Here is an 18,163-nt window from a genome sequence, read left to right as displayed (position 1 = left end):
CTCCACAGAGCTGAGATTAACACACCGTCAATTCTGTTAGTTGATAACGGTATTGTGGTAATGTAGGTAAATATCTTTTTTTTTAAGACGCATAATCAGTATTCAAGAGTGAAATGTCATGAAATTTACAACTTTCTTTAAAATACTTCAGAGAAAAGAAGCTGAAGTCATTGTGGGAAAAGATTAACAACTGGGAAATCTAGGTAAATGTTATTAGTAATTGTGCCATTATATTAAGTATACTACAATCATATCATCACTATATTAAGTATACTACAATCATATCATCACTATGTAACAATATGGAGTCACAAACCTGACTCCATATTGAATCTATTCCTTTAGCTCTAACCTTTGTGCTCTGCTGCCCGTGCTTAGTCATGCTGGCTCTGCACCCTTTATGAAAGAATGTTGCCTAGAGCCTGAAATATACAGGATAGCCCATTGGCAAGGCTCTGACCTTTCAAGGTGTACCACTTTTCCATTTACATAGAGATAAAAAGTTACAGGGCAGAGAATAACATTTGTCTTGTTGGACGTTTATGGGAACATTGTGACCAGATCCACATGGACAGCTGCAAGAACAAAGGATTCCAACGGGAAGAAGTCTGCAACAGCAACCAACCAACCAACTCCCTCCCCTTTTAGTATAAAAGAAGCCTGAATTCTAACTTAGGTAAGATGGTTCTTTGGGACAAGAGTCCACCATCCTCTTGGTCTGCTGGCTTTCCAAATAAAGTCGCTATTCCTTGTCCCAACAACTCATCTCTCAATTTACTGATGTCACGCAGCAAGCTGTTCGAGCTTGGACTCCGTAACAACTGAGTAATCAGACTATACTCTCTACATTTGTTATGCTTAAAATTTCATAAAAAGTAAAAAAATTTAAATGAAGTACTTCAATGAATTAGATAAATACATTCTAAGTCAACAACTCCCTTCAGCTTATTTTTCTCTGGAAATCCACGCAAGGAACTTAGGGCGATAACTGCCTGTTGGTAGAGAACTTTTACCTAAGGGTAAAGAATGGTAAATACCTTATTGGGAAGAAAATCAAGCAATAAGCAGAGCTATAACACAAAGGAAAACCCAGTCGCTTACAGGAAGAATTCAGTGGAAACTGGTGGCATCTCAGAGTTATTTTTCCAAACAAACTACAGCAAAATATGTCAGAAAGTATCGTATGAAACAGCAGCCAGCAGGATACCCCCATTCTTTGTTACGTCTACGTAAAGGATATCACGGGGGGACTAGACTAGGGCCATCACAATCTAAAAAGCTCATCTTCACGGAAAGCTTCAGGTGTTTTCCCAGCAAAGCTTTCATACCTAGTCACCGACTGTAAAGTTCACTCGTTCATTTCATTTCTTCTTCCCGATCCTGTATAACCCACAAAGGGAGTTACTTTTCTCTCTTGCCCACGACTTTTATCTCAAAAATCTAAAAGAGCCCAGCACATAACAGTCTGTAAGTAAATACTGGCAGAAGAAAGGGGGAGGGACAGTGAGGGAGGGAGGGAGGAAGGGAAGCCAAAAGTGCCAAAAGAAAGGCTCTAGAAAAACAACTTGGATGCCACACAAATTAGAAATAAACCCTAATTTGACTGGATATAACTCTGGAAGCCAAACTGCAGCAAAGTGAAACATACAGAGCAGGAACCCTTGGATTTTCATCATGTACCAATTCCAGAAATGTACCTCTCAAAGGCAATGGAACAAAGTCCCCTTGAGGAACAGAAGAAGGACAGCTAAAAGGGGAAAAGAAAATAGGAAGAAGGAAAGTTAGCGTGAAGACATGGAATGAGACGTGACAAACAATCAGGGTGGGAGAAGACCGAGGGCTGTAATCACACAGAAAGGGCCATGTGTTCTTTGCAAAGAACACTTCCACATACTGGACCACACTGCCACACTTCATTTCCAGGATTCAATCATTTTTAGGTTTTTTAACCTGGTTAACTTCCATCTTCATATTAAGTAAGTAGTCACTTTTCTCATGGTTACAGAAAGCAGCCACTCTTTACTATACATATTATAGAAAACTTCTGAACAAGTTATACTATCCACACAGGTGAGTCCGATTTGCGGGCTATGACACATTTTCCACATTACCTTGGAATCTGCCACTTTATCCAGACCTAACTCTTGAATGACCATGTTAATCCGTTCATTTTTTTCATGATTTGTCATAGTTGTTGGAAGCCGAAGAGCTGCTGAGAACTGTAAATTTTCTCTCACTGTCAGAGTTCCCATCACGACATCATCCTTAAAGCAAAATGGCGTTTTAACAAGACATAGCAGGTCTTTTCTAATACCCTCACTCTTTGGTATATGTAACTTACCCACAAAAATAACATACCCAAGGAAAGTTCTAGCTAATAATGAATTATACTTGCAATTATACAAGTTACAACTAACTCCACCTAACAGCTGCAAAGCCTGATGAAATCATTTTCATTCCCTACCTGTACACCCAAAGAGAACACAGGTAATTGTGATCATTACTAGCAAACATTTCTACACTGCTTGATACCAGGATTTGCCAAAACACTGTTCTAAGCTAGGTGAAGGAGAGAGGTGAAGGTAAAGGAAAAAAGTAGAACAGTAATGTTTTTTAGAAATGATATAACAAGAATTGATATCATTGCCCTCACAAGGATCATATTCCAGATTCTCCCTGACTTTTCATTTAACACTGTCCTGAATTTTACAGGAGATCATGAAAAGCTGGTGTGAAGAGAAGTTGTTTCTACGAGTATGTCCCGTAGTCAACTGGAAGCACACTCAACCATTAGCCAAGGCACTTGCCAATACAGAAACAGAAGAAATCTAAAATGCAAATCCACAAATACTTACTTGTACCACGTAACCTGAGTTACATTTAAAATTGGCAGGTCGAGGTGCTCCGTTGATCAAAACATCTCCAGATAACCCATGTGGATCCTTCCTTGCAGCTAAGACATCTAACAACCTATAAAAAGACATATGTTATCGTTATTTATTCCCTCCAACTCAGGCTTTACCTCTCAGCTAATCTGAATCCAAATTTTGCTCAAGTTCGAAAATTAACTGACCAAGAAGTTATATGGTTCAACTAAACATATAGCTATATTTTGAATCTCACCTTCCTTCTTTTTTACTATATGCTACAATAAAGCCCAAAACCATGAAAGCAAAGCACTGCTGGCTGATCCAGCACAGACTACCCAAACTGCCCTCCAGGCTGTCTGACCTCTGGCGTGCCAAGGCAGGTAACGTGCTCCTTTGTCTAAGACACAAGCCTTCACTGATGTCTTTGGCTCCATGTCCCGACTTTCAATTGTATCCCCTTCCTTTTCCTCTCCATAGCTCAACTCATAGCTGACAGCTATATGCCAATCACCTTATCATGTCCTCTTAGTAAAGCTGACCTAGTAAGACCTTCCTGGCCCTTAGGACAGAACCCCAAACTAGCACAACTGCACATTATCCACAGCAACTAGAACCAGACAAGACATGCAGAAAATGTTCAAGAAATACCTGCTCACATAAGAGTGATCTTTAAAAGCACACTAAAACTGGAGGTGGGGGGCTTCCCTGGTGGTGCAGTGGTTAAGAATCCGCCTGCCAATGCAGGGGACAAGGGTTTGAGCCCTGGTCCGGGAAGATCCCACATGCCGTGGAGCAACTAAGCCTGTGTGCCACAGCTACTGAGCCTGCGCTCTAGAGCCCGCGAGCCACAACTACTGAGCCCGCGAGCCACAACTACTGAAGCCCGCGCGCCTAGAGCCCGTGCTCTGCAACAAAAGAAGCTACTGCAATGAGAAGCCCGCACACCGCCATGAAGAGTAGCCCCGGCTCGATGCAACTAGAGAAAGCCCGAGCACAGCAACGAAGACCCAACGTAGCCAAAAATAAATAAATAAAATTAAAAAAGAAAAGAATAGGTGAAGGAGATTTAAGAGGTACAAATCTCCAGTTATAAAATAAATAAGCCATGGGGATGTAACATACAGCATAAGGAACAGGGCCAATAATATTGTAATAACTTTATATGGGGACAGATGTCTAGACTTATCATGGTGATCATTCATAAGGAATGCAAACGTCAAATGTCGAAAAGGATTAATCTCCAAAATTTACAAGCAGCTCATGCAGATCAATACCAAAAAAACAAACAACCCAATCCAAAAATGGGCAGAAGACCTAAAGAGACATTTCTCCAAAGAAGATATACAGACTGCCAACAAACACATGAAAGAATGCTCAACATCATTAATCATTAGAGAAATGCAAATCAAAACTACAATGAGATATCATCTCACACCAGTCAGAATGGCCATCATCAAAAAATCTACAAACAATAAATGCTGGAGAGGGTGTGGGGAAAAGGGAACACTCTTGCACTGCTGGTGGGAATGTGAACTGGTACAGCCACTGTGGAGAACAGTATGGAGGTTCCTTAAAAAACTACAGATAGAACTACCATATGACCCAGCAATCCCACTACTGGGCATATACCCTGAGAAAACCATAATTCAAAAAGAGTCATGTACCACAATGTTCATTGCAGCTCTATTTACAATAGCCAGGAGATGGAAACAACCTAAGTGTCCATCATCAGATGAATGGATAAAGAAGATGTGGCACATATATACAATGGAATATTACTCAGCCATAAAAAGAAACGAAATTGAGTTATTTGTAGTGAGGTGGATGGACCTAGAGTCTGTCATACAGAGTGAAGTAAGTCAGAAAGAGAAAGACTAATACTGGATGCTAACAGATATATATGGAATTTAAAAAAAAAATGTCGTGAAGAACCTAGGGGTAAGACAGGAATAAAGACACAGACCTACTAGAGAATGGACTTGAGGATATGGGGAGGGGAAAGGGTAAGCTGGGATGAAGTGAGAGAGTGGCATGGACATATATACACTACCAAACGTAAAGTAGATAGCTAGTGGGAAGCAGCCGCATAGCACAGGGAGATCAGCTCGGTGCTTTGTGACCACCTAGAGGGGTGGGATAGGGAGGGTGGGAGGGAGGGAGATGCAAGGGGGAAGAGATATGGGGATATATGTATATGTATAACTGATTCACTTTGTTATAAAGCAGAAACTAACACACCATTGTAAAGCAATTATACTCCAATAAAGATGTAAAAAAACCACTATGTAGTACACCTGAAACTGACATAATATTTATGGCAACCATAATCCAATTTATTAAAAACCACACACTAAAACTACAAAGAAAAATCTTACTTATACTGTTATACTCACGAAGATTTGCCTCCACCTGTGGGTCCCAGAATGGCATTGAGACCAGGTTTCATGATCCCACTGTAAATACAGAAAGATATCAAGTTATTGGACCACTTTACAACCAGTTCTATTAATTTAGGGTTTGCATTTAATACACTCAATGAAGGCTGATAAAATTATAGACAGGGGAAAAAAAAACCCACAAATCAACCGTTAAAGGAAAAAGAAACCGAAACGTCGATTAACAAAAATCTGGCACACAAAGAATGTTAACCACAAGTCAGGACTTATAAGAAAAATGACTTGGGTCCCTCTAAATTCCCCTCCCTTATTCTCCACACTGGTTCCCTGATGTAACTGACTCTGGTGAAGCATCTCTGCTACACTTACTCCTCTTTCACGGTGTAAAGTGCATTAACAAGTTCTGAGTGACACCAGATGACTAGTATCTTCATGTCACCTGACTTGCTACCTCGGTCTACACAGTTAGTAAGTCAATGGACTTCTAGAATCACCAGTAGAAGTGTTCTCACTGTACAAATCTAGTCAGACAAAGAAACAGTATATCTGAAATAGAAATTCAATGGCTGGAATAAAGCACCTCAGGGGGTTAAAAAGAAAATATCACCAAGTCTTACCCCTCACAAAATTCTTAATCAAATTAGAAAAGTAAAACATACACTCTCAAGATATATCGTCTTCTTCCTTGTAAAGTATGAGATAAGTGGACTGGAAAATTCTCCGTTTAGTAGTGGTAGATGCCACTTTCTAAAGGAGACAACCTTTAAGGATATATAGACATGGTGTACACACAGCACGCTTCCAAACAGACTAAGCAGATGTTTGAGGGTGGTGAAAATTCAGATAGAAAGCAGAAGGGCTGGGCTTCCCTGGTGGCGCAGCGGTTGAGAGTCCGCCTGCCGATGCAGGGGACACGGGTTCGTGCCCCGGTCCGGGAAGATCCCACATGCCGCGGAGCGGCTGGGCCCGTGAGCCATGGCCGCTGAGCCTGCGCGTCCGGAGCCTGTGCTCCGCAACGGGAGAGGCCACAGCAGTGAGAGGCCTGCATACCGCAAAAATAAAGTAAAATAAAATAAGAAAGCAGAAGGTAGAAAAAATTAAGGCAGTTTTGACTGTGTTGAGTCTCAAGAAGAAAGCAAATACTTATCCTAACGGTAGCCAGTAGAATGACTAAGGAGGATGGACTGGAGAAAGGAAAATTAAGGGCAAGGCCTCCGCAGTTATGTAGGCATGATGAAATAGAGGCCTGAAAAGCCCTTTCAAAACCCTGGTGACTAAATCCAATCTCTCTTTGGAACTGGTAGGTAAACCAAAATTTATTCCACAGAGAAAATGGTATCTATTCCAAGTGGATGGTCCAAAGCCAAAGGCTATTCCATTCCCAGATCGTGATTTTCACAGACGCCAATTCTATGATTACACAATTGTTGTAAGTGATGAACTTTACAAAGTACCCCCGGTGCTTCCATCCAGGAGGACCTCCGCACTTACTGACTATTGTGTTTGCATCATCACAACTGTGAAACGGCTGGTGCTAGGGTGACATGTACCTTTCGCGTTGCTCATTAGCTGAAACACTGAACAAAAATAAATGAATTAGGTAAACCAGGAACAAGGTGTAAAACAGAAAAATCTCTTATTCTTTCAGTGACTTTCCCCACAGATGTAAAAAAGACATGCTAATGGCTGGGTGAGCTTTCAAGATGCATCTATCAATAGCTCTTGATGCACTTTCTTTATCAGTAGCTATCTAGTAACAGCTTCTAAAATCACGAGATACAAGCTTGTTATTCACTAAAACTCTGCTGTCAGAAAACCTTTCCAGGTTTTAGAAATATCTCCTCAAATCGAGACCAAGCAATCCGAAATAACTAATCCCAAACTGAATGTAAACGTTCTAAGACAAAGAATTTTACAGGTCCCTCAGTTGGGTTTACTTTGGCACTAAGCCCTAGCATGACAGAAAATGACAGCAGTGTAGAATTACAGCTGCAACAGTTCCAGTTTGGAGCAGCGGCTAATTCTCCCTTCATTCATTAAACACAGTTATCTCATGTCTACTATGTATAACAAGATTACTCTTCTAGGACATGAGACTGAGCTGAGAATAAAACGAAGTCCTAGCCCTTGTGGAATTTACATTCAAGACCAGGGATCAGCAAACGACAGCTGGTCACCTGTCTTCTGTTTTCATAAACAAAGTGTTACTGGAACAGAGCTATACTCCTTCATTTGCGTTATTGTCTGTGGCTGCTTTCATGCTACAACGACAGGGATGAGTAGTTGTAACACAGATGGATGGCCCATAAAGCTGAAGATATCTACCATCAGGCCAGGCCCTTCACAGAAAAAGCAGTCGATGGTCTACAATTCCCTTGTCTCCCCACCCTACCCCCCATCCTACTATCATCCCTCAAAACCGATTTCCCACCCTTATACACTGCTTTATAGCATTTATACGCAGCAAAGTCCCCCTCGCTAGACTGTAAAACCCTGCCAACAAGAGTTATGTCATCTTGTGTTAAGCCTCCGCCCAAAAGTATGTAGCACAGTGGTCTACAAGGGAAGACCCCTGAATACTGGACACACGAAGTGAAACCTAGCTAAAGGAGTCACATCACAAGTATTACTTTTTTAGTGGATAATGATTCATCCTTTGGTCTCGGTTTATAAAGGAGCAGTCAATGCCATTCCCAATGCTTGGAGCATGGCCTCTCCCTACCCTACCCTACTGTCCCCTACACACACACACACACTCGTGCACACAATCTTCACCTTCTCTCTCCCCACACCCCTGAATCTCTGATTTAGGGTTAGGGATGTCCACTGTGTCTCCTAACCCTTCTATCACAGTAGAATGACACAGCGAGGTACTCTAGTTGTCTGAATCCCCCATTAGACTAGACGGTTTCTCAGGACAGAGGCCATATCTGTGTCACTAGCATCTTGCACAAGGTCAAGCACCCCATAGGCACTGGACAATTGTTGAATAAGTGAGTCTCAACATTTCCATAAATGACAATTACTTATAGGAAAACCAAAAGAAATGTTTTCAGTAAAAACAAATGTTAAGAAGTAGGAAAAGTGTATGGAAAATAGGTACAGTCTGACTAGAAAGAAAACTTAGTGACATTCCCTACTCGTTATTTTACGTTCAAATACGTCCATCATTTCTATCAGACTTCCGCTTCCCTTCTTAGTGCGAAGGTGATGAAAGTGGGTAGAGGTGCAGCAATGCCAGCACCCAAGAACACAGGCTGCAAAGGGAGGTAGGAGGAGGAGAGGAAACAGGTGGAAGGGCAGGAGACTGCGTATACTGAGGAATAAGAAGACTGATTGAGGAAACCAATGAGTACATTAAAGACAACGAGAACCAGGTTCTTTACTTTTTGAGAAGATGTTTTACAAACATGGAAATGTGGAAAGAACCTTGGAGTGTTAGATATAAATTGGAGGACGTATTAATGACAAGTCATGGGTTTTCATCTACATACACAGATACAGAAAGTTTTAGATATGTGTATAAGCACACATGTGCGTATACTGAAACATACATATAGTCAGTACCTACCTAGGTCTGTCCACCGAGAAAGCCTAGAAGCTATAAGATCCTAATAGCAACAAACATTCCCAACACCCAGATCTTGGTTTGTAAATACCATCCTCCACACAAAGGAACATCAGCTGATCCCAGGTCTGACGCAGGGTGAGTACACAGTGAGTCCGAAAATTCTTGCTGTGCCGACAAAATATTCAAAGAATGAGAGTATGTGTCAAAAGAATCAGTTAAAACACAAAACAAAATACAGAACCTACCTTGAAAGTCTCCCACTGACCAAGTCAGGAACAAGAGAAAGATCAAGATGAATAATGACAGGACTTCCCTGGTGGCGCAGTGGTTAAGAATCCTCCTGTCAATGCACGGGACACGGGTTCGAGCCCTGGTCCGGGAAGATCCCATATGCCGCGGAGCAACTAAGCCCGTGCGCCACAACTCCTGAGCCTGCGCTCTAGAGCCCACGAGCCACAACTACTGAAGCCCGCGTGCCTAGAGCCCGTGCTCCGCAACAAGAGAAGCCACCACAATGAGAATCCCATGCACCGCAACGAAGAGTAGCCCCCGCTCGCCACAACTAGAGAAAGCCTGTGTGCGGTAATGAAGACCCAACGCAGCCAAAAATAAATAAATAAAATAAAATAAGTTTAAGAAAAAAAGATAAATAATGACAGTAATCCACTACTGTTGAAGGCTATTGAATAAAATACAAATCCATGGGTCTATACTGATATAAATAAATGAACACAGAGATGATGAATAAAGTTTTTCCTTTTATTAGCATGCAAACTAATACATATAGAAGAGATGGATGAAAACAGGAAATCACCTTCTGGTAAATAGTGAACAACTAACTACCAGATCAGATTGTTCCTGCTGATTCAGGCAGGGCTCATCAATGGCAGCTCAAGCTGGTCAGTTGAAGTTTAATGAGAAATGGGATTTCGGAATAATGTCATAGTATCTCTCCTCTCAATGTTTATCACTTACAAAGGGGAAAATGGTGCCATTATGGCAAAGAAGCCTGGTAGACACCAACATGACCAGGTGACCGAGATTAGGGGGTGGGACAGAAATAAGCCAGCTTGGATGAGACTGCAGAGACACCATGTGATGATCAGCCAGCTCTGTGCAGAGCATGGCCGACCAAGGGCTCACAGGACCCACCACCGCACTCATCACGAAGCTACACTTCCCCTGAGCTGCTCCCAGACAATGACTGAGTGGCTATGTAAGAGAGGGTCCCTATTTCTAGACAATAGGCACTGGAGGAGTCAGGAATACTGGAGCACCGTACGGACAGCTGGCTCTCACCTGGTTCAGAAAAACGTTGACGACAATGGGTATATAAAGCAACAGAGTGATGAACAAATGCAGTGAAATGTTGACAGGTGAATGGGTTAGGTTCCTGCGAGGCTTACATCTGAAATTATCTCACGATAAATTATTAATTAAAAAAATCCCCAAAGAGTATAATGAGTTTCCCTGAAGAGGTCAAGATATCCACACATCTACTGGAATGGATCATTTTTTCTATAAATCTTCAGCTTTGGTGAGAAAAAGTTCAACTGCTGGGTATGGAGACAAACGAAGCATAACAGGAAGTTTTTATAAGGGAGCAAAACCTCGCCCTTATGAATTCTCATAGTCAGATTTTGTTCTAGCTTCTTCCCCCATAGAGGGAAATGAGATGCTACATTCATTCTACAAATGAGATTATAAAATGTCCAAAGGAAAAACAAAAATCAAGATTCTCATCAGCTTTTCTGGAATACAGTTACAATTTTTTAAAAATAATTAACAATTTATGAGCATTTGTTTGTTTTTGGCCACACTGCTCATCACGCAGGATCTTAATTCCCCGACCAGGGACCGAACCCGAAACCCCTGCGGTGGAAGCACAGAGTCTTGACCACTGGACCACCAGGGAAACCCCACAGTTATTATTTTGAATGCTGATGGCGTTATCAAACATGAATCAAAAAGAAGACAGGGCTTCCCTGGTGGCGCAGTGGTTAAGAATCCGCCTGCCAATGCAAGGGACACGGGTTCGAGTCCTGGTCTGGGAAGATTCCCACATGCTGCGGAGCAACTAAGCCCGTGAGCCATAACTATTGAGCCTGCACTCTAGAGCCCATGTGTCACAACTACTGAGCCTGTTCTCTAGAGCCCGTGAGCCACAACTACTGAAGCCCGTGTGCCTAGAGCCCATGCTCCACAACAAGAGACGCCACTGCGGTGAGCAGCCCGCACACCATAACAAAGAGTAGCCCCCGCGCAGCAATGAAGACCCAACACAGCCAAAAATTAATTAATTAATTAATTAATTAAAAATAAAAGATAAATGAGAGCACCCTTTTCCCCATCCCAGAAACTCTACTTAGTTGAAGCCCGCAGATGGGGGAAAAGATAAGAAACATTACTGCCTAAATAAGAAATGTGAGTAAGCAAGAAAAACGACCCCTGGTATCCTTTTAACTGTAAAATTTGAAAGGATTACAAGATTTGACTGAGTTTTTATGAACCTAGGAATGCATGTAAGGGTGAACTCATCTGTTGCTGAAACACACACCACTGAACCATAAAAACATTAGGAAGCCTTCAGCGGACGACACTGTTACTGTATCAAGTTACTAATTACTAGCTTTAAAACATAAGCAAGGTAAACGAACCCTCGAGCAGCATATATTTTAAATTTATTCAACCTGCACATACTCAAATCGTCTGTTACCTTCCACTTATCAGCACAAACTCTGAAGTGACCAGCATTTTACTTGATTAGTATGCTCCACAAAAAACCTGTCAGCTTTTCAGAAAGGTCAGTTGACTCCAGTCTAGGCATGTGGCAAAAGATAAAAGCTTTTCATCTACCATTCCTCTCCTTATTCTCATACTCAGGGTTTCTTTACGCAAGAAAGCATCAAGGAAGCAGGCATGACAGTCTGTTACTGCATGGAGAAAATACTATCTCATTCTACACAGCACCTGGCTTCCAGCAACCCAGTCTCAGCTCCCCATTGTTTCTTCCCCACCCACATCCAAAAATTTTCTCCCCTATTTGTCATCTCCCAGCCCTCTGGAAGCAGCTGGCTGCCAGTAACAGAAAAGACCACAGTCCCATATAATGCATCTAGATGATATGAGAAATGGCTGATTCCATATAGGTTTGTAGCCATACCTGGCCAAAGGGCTCTTATAAAACCACTCCTCCAGGCTTGGAAAGCCGAAAAAGTTGCTTCCTTTGTCTAGGAATAATTATTTCCCCAATTAAACAAAAAAAATTAACAAAACACATAGGCCACGCTACCTAAGCAAACCTAGATTCACTCCCTACTCCACAGAGAGGTAGAATCCAGCTCAATTCTCTGGAAATCAGAAAAACATGAAAACCCTAAAGGCTATAATATAGGAAAGAGAGATACCTGGGACCCAGTAGATTCTATCTGAATGCCCATTTCTCTCCCCACTCTACAGCCCGCTCCACCACCATGTGATGAATTAGTTACTGGATGAGGAGAATAAAAATCATAGTTTTATGTTGACTTGGATTCTAAAATATGAATAAGTATATTAATTTGGATCCTAAATTCTCTTATCACTTTGGACTTCAACAGCATAACTTAAGCTAAGCTATAGTTGTCTTACATTTACATACACCTAACATGTGATCCAACTGTTTCACTGCCAGTTTAGCCAAATGAAATGAAAGCATGTGTCTGTATATCTGTATAGACTTGTACACCTTTATCTGCAATAAGCAAAACCTGCCAGGTTCACTGCATGTCAATGAACCTATTTAAATAAAAGTTCATGCACATACTTGACATTCTTTAGTATTTCTTTCTCAACTGTTTTCCGACGAAGTAGAAAGCCACTCTTCACTGTTACTCGATAGCAGATGTTATGAAAACTTAACACAGCTCCTCCAGTAAACGTCTTCAGGTCATTGGAGGTTGTCTCCGGGATGCAATTGGTGTTTCTTTTGGACATTGGGACAGAAACTTGGTAACTCCTGGAAGACATCTGGAGTGTTTCTGCCTCTCTGGAGAGGGAAAAGCAACAGTAAGTTGACAGTAAATGAGACGGTAAACAGTAGTTAAGAGTACACTTAAAACAATTCGGTTTTGGTACAAACTTCCAGTTATAAAATAAGTTAAGTCCCGAGGATATAATCTGCAGCATGGTGACTCTAGCTAATAATACCATACTGTATATCTGAAAGTTGCTAAGAGAGATCTTAAAAGTTCTCATCATAAGAAGAAAAAATTTGTGACTTTGGTGTGTGATGGACATTCAGTAGACTTACTGTGGTGATCATTTCACAGTATATACAAATTTTAAGTCATTATGTTGTATGCCTGAAACTAATATAATATTATGTATCAATTATATCTCAATTTAAATTTTAAATAGACACCAAAAAAATTTTAATGTAAAATGCCTCAATGGTCATTTTTATATTGATTACATGTTTAAGTAAAAATATTTTGCATATACAGGATTCAATGAAATATATTTTTAAAAATTTTAAACAAGTCCATTGTAAACCTCAATGCAATAAATAGCTCCATTTCCAATAAATAGGCCACATCACAGCAATAAGAACAACCTTGAAACCTATATTAGGGAGGCAGACACAACTCTGAATACATACACTCCAATTAGGTGTCAATTAAACATCTAATAAGTAAACAGGGAGAGTATGAACATTTCTCAAAACTCACGAAGCAGAAAAAAGATGAACGGGAGTTAGATCTGACTTGAAAAGTGTATTACGATACGACTCAAGATCAGGGACAGACCACATGATCACCATCACCCCGTTTTTGTTTAAGTCTATGACACAGTTATTACAAAAAGGGGGATGGCCAGGCAGTCAGGGATAAGAGAGATTTATTTGAATTTAAAGCTCCAGACTTGGGCAAGATGGGAATAAAGATGCGGACCTACTAGAGAATGGACTTAAGGACAGGGGGAGGGGGAAGGGGAAGCTGGCACAAAGTGAGAGAGTGGCATGGACATATATACACCACCAAGCATAAAATAGATAGCTAGTGGGAAGCAGCCGCATAGCACAGGGAGATCAGCTCGGTGCTTTGTGACCACCTAGAGGGGTGGGATAGGGAGGGTGGGAGGGAGACGCAAGAGAGAGGGAATATAGGGATACAGGTATACGTATAGCTGATTCACTTTGTTATAAAGCAGAAGCTAATACACCATTGTAAAGCAATTATACTCCAATAAAGATGTAAAAAAATAAATAAATAAATAAAGCAAGCTCCAGACTTCAGGCGGCCTTGGGGCCGGGCTCCGGGTCCGGTGGGTCAGCACCAGCTGGTGCCCGGTGGGCGCCGCCGCCTGGACCTGTTGGGTGAGCGCCGGAAACAGTGGGCCCTGTCAGGCCAGAACGCTTCACCTCTTGGTATTTCCCGCAATCGCCACGTGAAGCACCTGTTGATGCAAAGCTGTCTACACAGTGGGTCTGGCCCTGGTAATCTGCCTCATTCGTGAGTTCCCGCCTGTGTTAGGCGCTGCGTTGGGCAGCTGGTTAAAACGGTGAAGAGCGGGGTTCCCAGTCCCCGGAGATGGCCTTCTGCAGAGGCAAGACTTTCCAACGCCAGCTGCAGTCCACGAGCGTGGAGAACGTGTGGGCTTTAGGGATGCTTGCAGCGAGTTCAAGTTGCGGCTTTCCCACTGGTCGCTAGTGACCACAGACACGTTCGTTTAACCTCTGAAAGTGTTACCTTATCCGTGAAAAGGAGATTGACAGTTGTTTGTGCTCTAGGATTGTGTGATTTACATGAGAGGACCTGTGTAAAGTACATGGTACACTTCTGGCATGCCGGGGATGTGCTGTGTTTGGGGTTTCTGTCTGCCTTCCTGGGCATCAAAACAAGTGCAGTCGAACCGGTACAAGAAGACGGTCCTTCCTTCCCATCAGATTAGTGATTTTTATCTTTATCAAGGTGTTGAAATGCTTTGGGAAGGTATAAAATTTGCTGCCAGTTTCAGTCTATGACTTGGTTTAGCCTGTTTACTGAATCTTCCTAAAATATATATGTGCTCAGAAATCAACTCACCGTCCCTATTTTATACTCTGTGGAGCGCTTGATACTGTGCCCTGGACCTCACTCAGTGCCGGGCAGGGTCCTGAGAACTTACTAACCTCGTTCCTGTGTCCGTGCCGTGAGACACAGCACATACTGTCATCCCTTCAGGCCTGATGAAGAAATTAGGCCAAGGAGGGGAGAGAACACGACCAGGGTCACACAGGTGATGGCGGTTACAGCTGACATCTGTTAAATGCTTTCTGTGTGCCAGGCACTGTTAAAATGTTTTTTTTAAAACGTGTATCATTTAATCCTTGTTACTCTGTGAGTTAGGTTTCATGGTAGTGACCAAGCTGCATTTTGAACCCTTATCATTCTATTTTTGTTTTTTTCTAAAATATTAAAAATTGAAAAAAAATTACATTCTAAAACATTTTTAGTGTCATATATGTGGAATGTCGCGGGGAATGTGAAAGTGATACCTGTGATGACAGGTGTCATGATGATATGAAACATCAACGAAAACCAAGATTTTGTTTATGAAGAAAGTATTTGTATTCAATACCCCCAGGTCATGTTTTTAGTTATCAGTGGGAACTGTTCTTTGGGTTTCAGGGCCTGTTTGGAGTTCCTAAGCTCAGCGCCCCAGAAGGATTCCGTGTCGCCCAGGAGAAGGCCTTGAGGAAAACAGAGCAGCTGGTGGGCCACGTGTGTTCCGCGCCGCCGGGGCCCCAGACCGTGCTCATCTTTGATGAGCTCTCGGACTCCTTGTGCAGGCTGGCCGACTTGGTAAGACGCCAGGCATGGGCCGCAGACCACCTCTCACTTTTGCAAGTTAAGCTCAGTTTATTAGGTTCAGTATTGGACTGTAAGGTTAGGAATGTCTGAACTGTTTGAGAGGTCTTGGGTGTAATCTGTTATAGTGAAGCGTGCTGTTGAATGGGAAGAATGTACAGGAAAGGTCAGATTTAGTACTCGTACTTTAATCCGTATATTTAATAAAATAGATTTGTAATATGTAATGAAAGAATGATTACGCACATGGCAAAGATTCTTCATGTGACAGAGGTTCTTCATTTACGAAAATATCTACCAAAATTCTAATAGAACATTTACCGGTACATTTACAATAAAATTAATTGCATTAAAAAAAAAAAGCTCCAGACTTTATATGCTCCTTCAATCAACTAGGAAGATAAACTCCAAACTTCTTTGGAATGACAAAATCATTCCCTTAATGAGCAAACACACTTAAATTCTAGGAAGGTTTCGAATTATGTACAAAAATAATGGAGAAAATCAAACCAGTAGTTAAGCAGTTAAAGAATTTAAAACAAAAAGTGAGGATTAAATGTATAAATGAAGTTGAAAATATTTCAGTAAACAAATTTAAAAAGGCCCCTTTAAAGGATTTAGAGTAAGACCTTAAAGTGAACTTAACAGCTTGTGAAACAGGTTTGAAATGTGAAACTTCCATAAAACTAGTTTTAATTTTTAAAAATCAAAACAATCCATGAAGAACCTTCTCTCTGGCTATGGTAGAGTCGCTGGTCCAAACCAATCATTCTCCTAAGAACAACTGTAGAAGTAGACACAATATAAGATGCAGCTCTTTGAAGAGCGCTCTTTAATGAGAGCAAGCAAGGCAGCCAGGACTGGAGCTGCCAAGTTCCTGGAAAGGAGGGAGGCTGAAGGCACAGCCAGCACTCTGTGCCCTTTTCCCCTCGAGGCAAAGTGCACATAGGTGGGGCGAAACTCAGGAAAACCAGGCAGATGGAAGCTGCTAGAGGCCAGAAAGCTGAACAAATATTTAAGTAGCCTCTCAGTGTTAGGGAGACCAAGTTTGGAGCTGTGAGCCTACCAGTTGAAAACCTGAAGTTTTTGAGATTCCACTAGGCCTATGACCTGGAAATATGGGCAACCCAGAAATAGACCAGGTTCCACTCAACCAAAGTGATCCACTCATACTTTGCTATAAGAAACTTAAATCACTCTGAAACTTATTATCATCCAAATTTTCAATCAAAAATTACCAAGCATGCCAGCAAATAAGACCTAATGTTCCAAAAGAAGAAAATAGAAATAGACCCATAGATATTGCAGATTGGAGTCATCAGACATCTGCGTTAAAATAACTGAGGGATACCTCTAAGAAAATAAATGAAAAGATAGACTACCATCAAAGAACCAGAATCTGTATTTTTTTTTAAAAATCAATAGATGAGTTTATTAGCAGTTTAGACACAGATTAGGAAAGAATTAGTGAACTGGTAGGCTGGTATGTAGAAAACATACAGATTGAAGAGTGTATGAAAATTCCACGTATCACCGTGGAAAAGAAAACAAAAACAAAAAAACTCCAGACTGAAAAAGTAGGCTTTTTTACTACATAAAAGAGGTATCAAGCCACAGACTGAAAAAGCTCTAGGAACACCAAAGCAGGATACATACAAGAAAACCATGCCTGAGAATATCATAGTAGAACTGCCCCCACACCAAAATAATCTGTAATGGTTCCTGTACCCCCAAACTGCTCTATTGTTGTCACACTTAAAACACTATTCAATCTTGGAAACTGCAAAAGTAGGAAACCACTTAGACACTGGTCCCAGGAAATTAGAAGAGCTTGGTTTTAATCTGTGAACACAATGAATGGTAATAATCAGCTAAAATCCTACTCTCTTAAAGCAGTGAAAGAGAAGACTCAAGGTCCAAGTAATCTAGAGACCTTACCTCTTGACTCTATGGACTTCTTCAGCCAGCCCCCAGGCCTTCAAAAGCCAAACTATGCCAGTCTGATACGAGCAATTGCTTCTCCGGCCTCCATCCCCATTTGATGTTCAGCCACCGAAGACACCTTCTAACCCTCTCCCGAGGCTTATTAAGAGAATCAAATAACGTACCACTTGAATGTAAATAGGTCACTGGCTCAAGATAGACATTCATACAAAATTTTTGTGAGATCTTCTGCTAATAAAAGGCACCAACTGGAACTAAAGTACCCAAGAAAGATTATCCATGCCCGTCCATCTATCCATCCATCCAAGATACAGGGCTAAAGCTTATAAGTACAATCACAATTTTAGAAGTGTGTGCATACCGAGCTTGCCTTCACTGTGCTGGGCTTAAGTGTGTGATTCACACTGCTAGGAGGTGCTGGATTCCTCACCAGGATTCTAATCATCTTCCTCAGGAAGACAACAGGGTCTTAGTTTTTCATGTGTCACCACTCAAGAGATTAGCAGGCATAACTAAGCTGAAGCACATTATACCAAAAAACAAACTTATTTC

The 18,163-nt window shown here is 41.5% G+C and overlaps 1 protein-coding gene across 12 annotated transcripts in view; it reads right to left on the bottom strand.

Moving 5' to 3' along the window:
* The window catches only part of ABCG2 (ATP binding cassette subfamily G member 2 (JR blood group)), a 121,490-nt gene that overhangs the window by 25,477 nt on the left and 77,850 nt on the right, over window positions 1–18,163 (bottom strand). For 11 of the 12 annotated variants that reach the window (XR_004041520.3, XM_030865691.3, XM_060299824.1 and 8 more), the window contains 4 exons: window positions 12,643–12,864; window positions 5,264–5,323; window positions 2,856–2,970; window positions 2,112–2,264 (listed from right to left, as the gene is read on the bottom strand). Coding sequence is in view for 11 of the 12 variants with exons in the window: in XM_030865691.3 (XP_030721551.1) it covers window positions 2,112–2,264; window positions 2,856–2,970; window positions 5,264–5,323; window positions 12,643–12,845 (531 nt within the window). In the remaining variant the exon portion in view is untranslated. Of the gene's footprint in view, window positions 1–2,111; window positions 2,265–2,855; window positions 2,971–5,263; window positions 5,324–6,757; window positions 6,834–12,642; window positions 12,865–18,163 lie in introns of those variants that run through there. The other variant, XM_030865697.3, reaches the window with a different exon arrangement.

Source organism: Globicephala melas, chromosome 5, assembly GCF_963455315.2.
Source record: "Globicephala melas chromosome 5, mGloMel1.2, whole genome shotgun sequence".
NCBI classification, from domain to species: domain Eukaryota; kingdom Metazoa; phylum Chordata; class Mammalia; order Artiodactyla; family Delphinidae; genus Globicephala; species Globicephala melas.
Note: the sequence above shows the minus strand (reverse complement) of the source record. Positions and strands in the feature narration are given on the sequence as shown.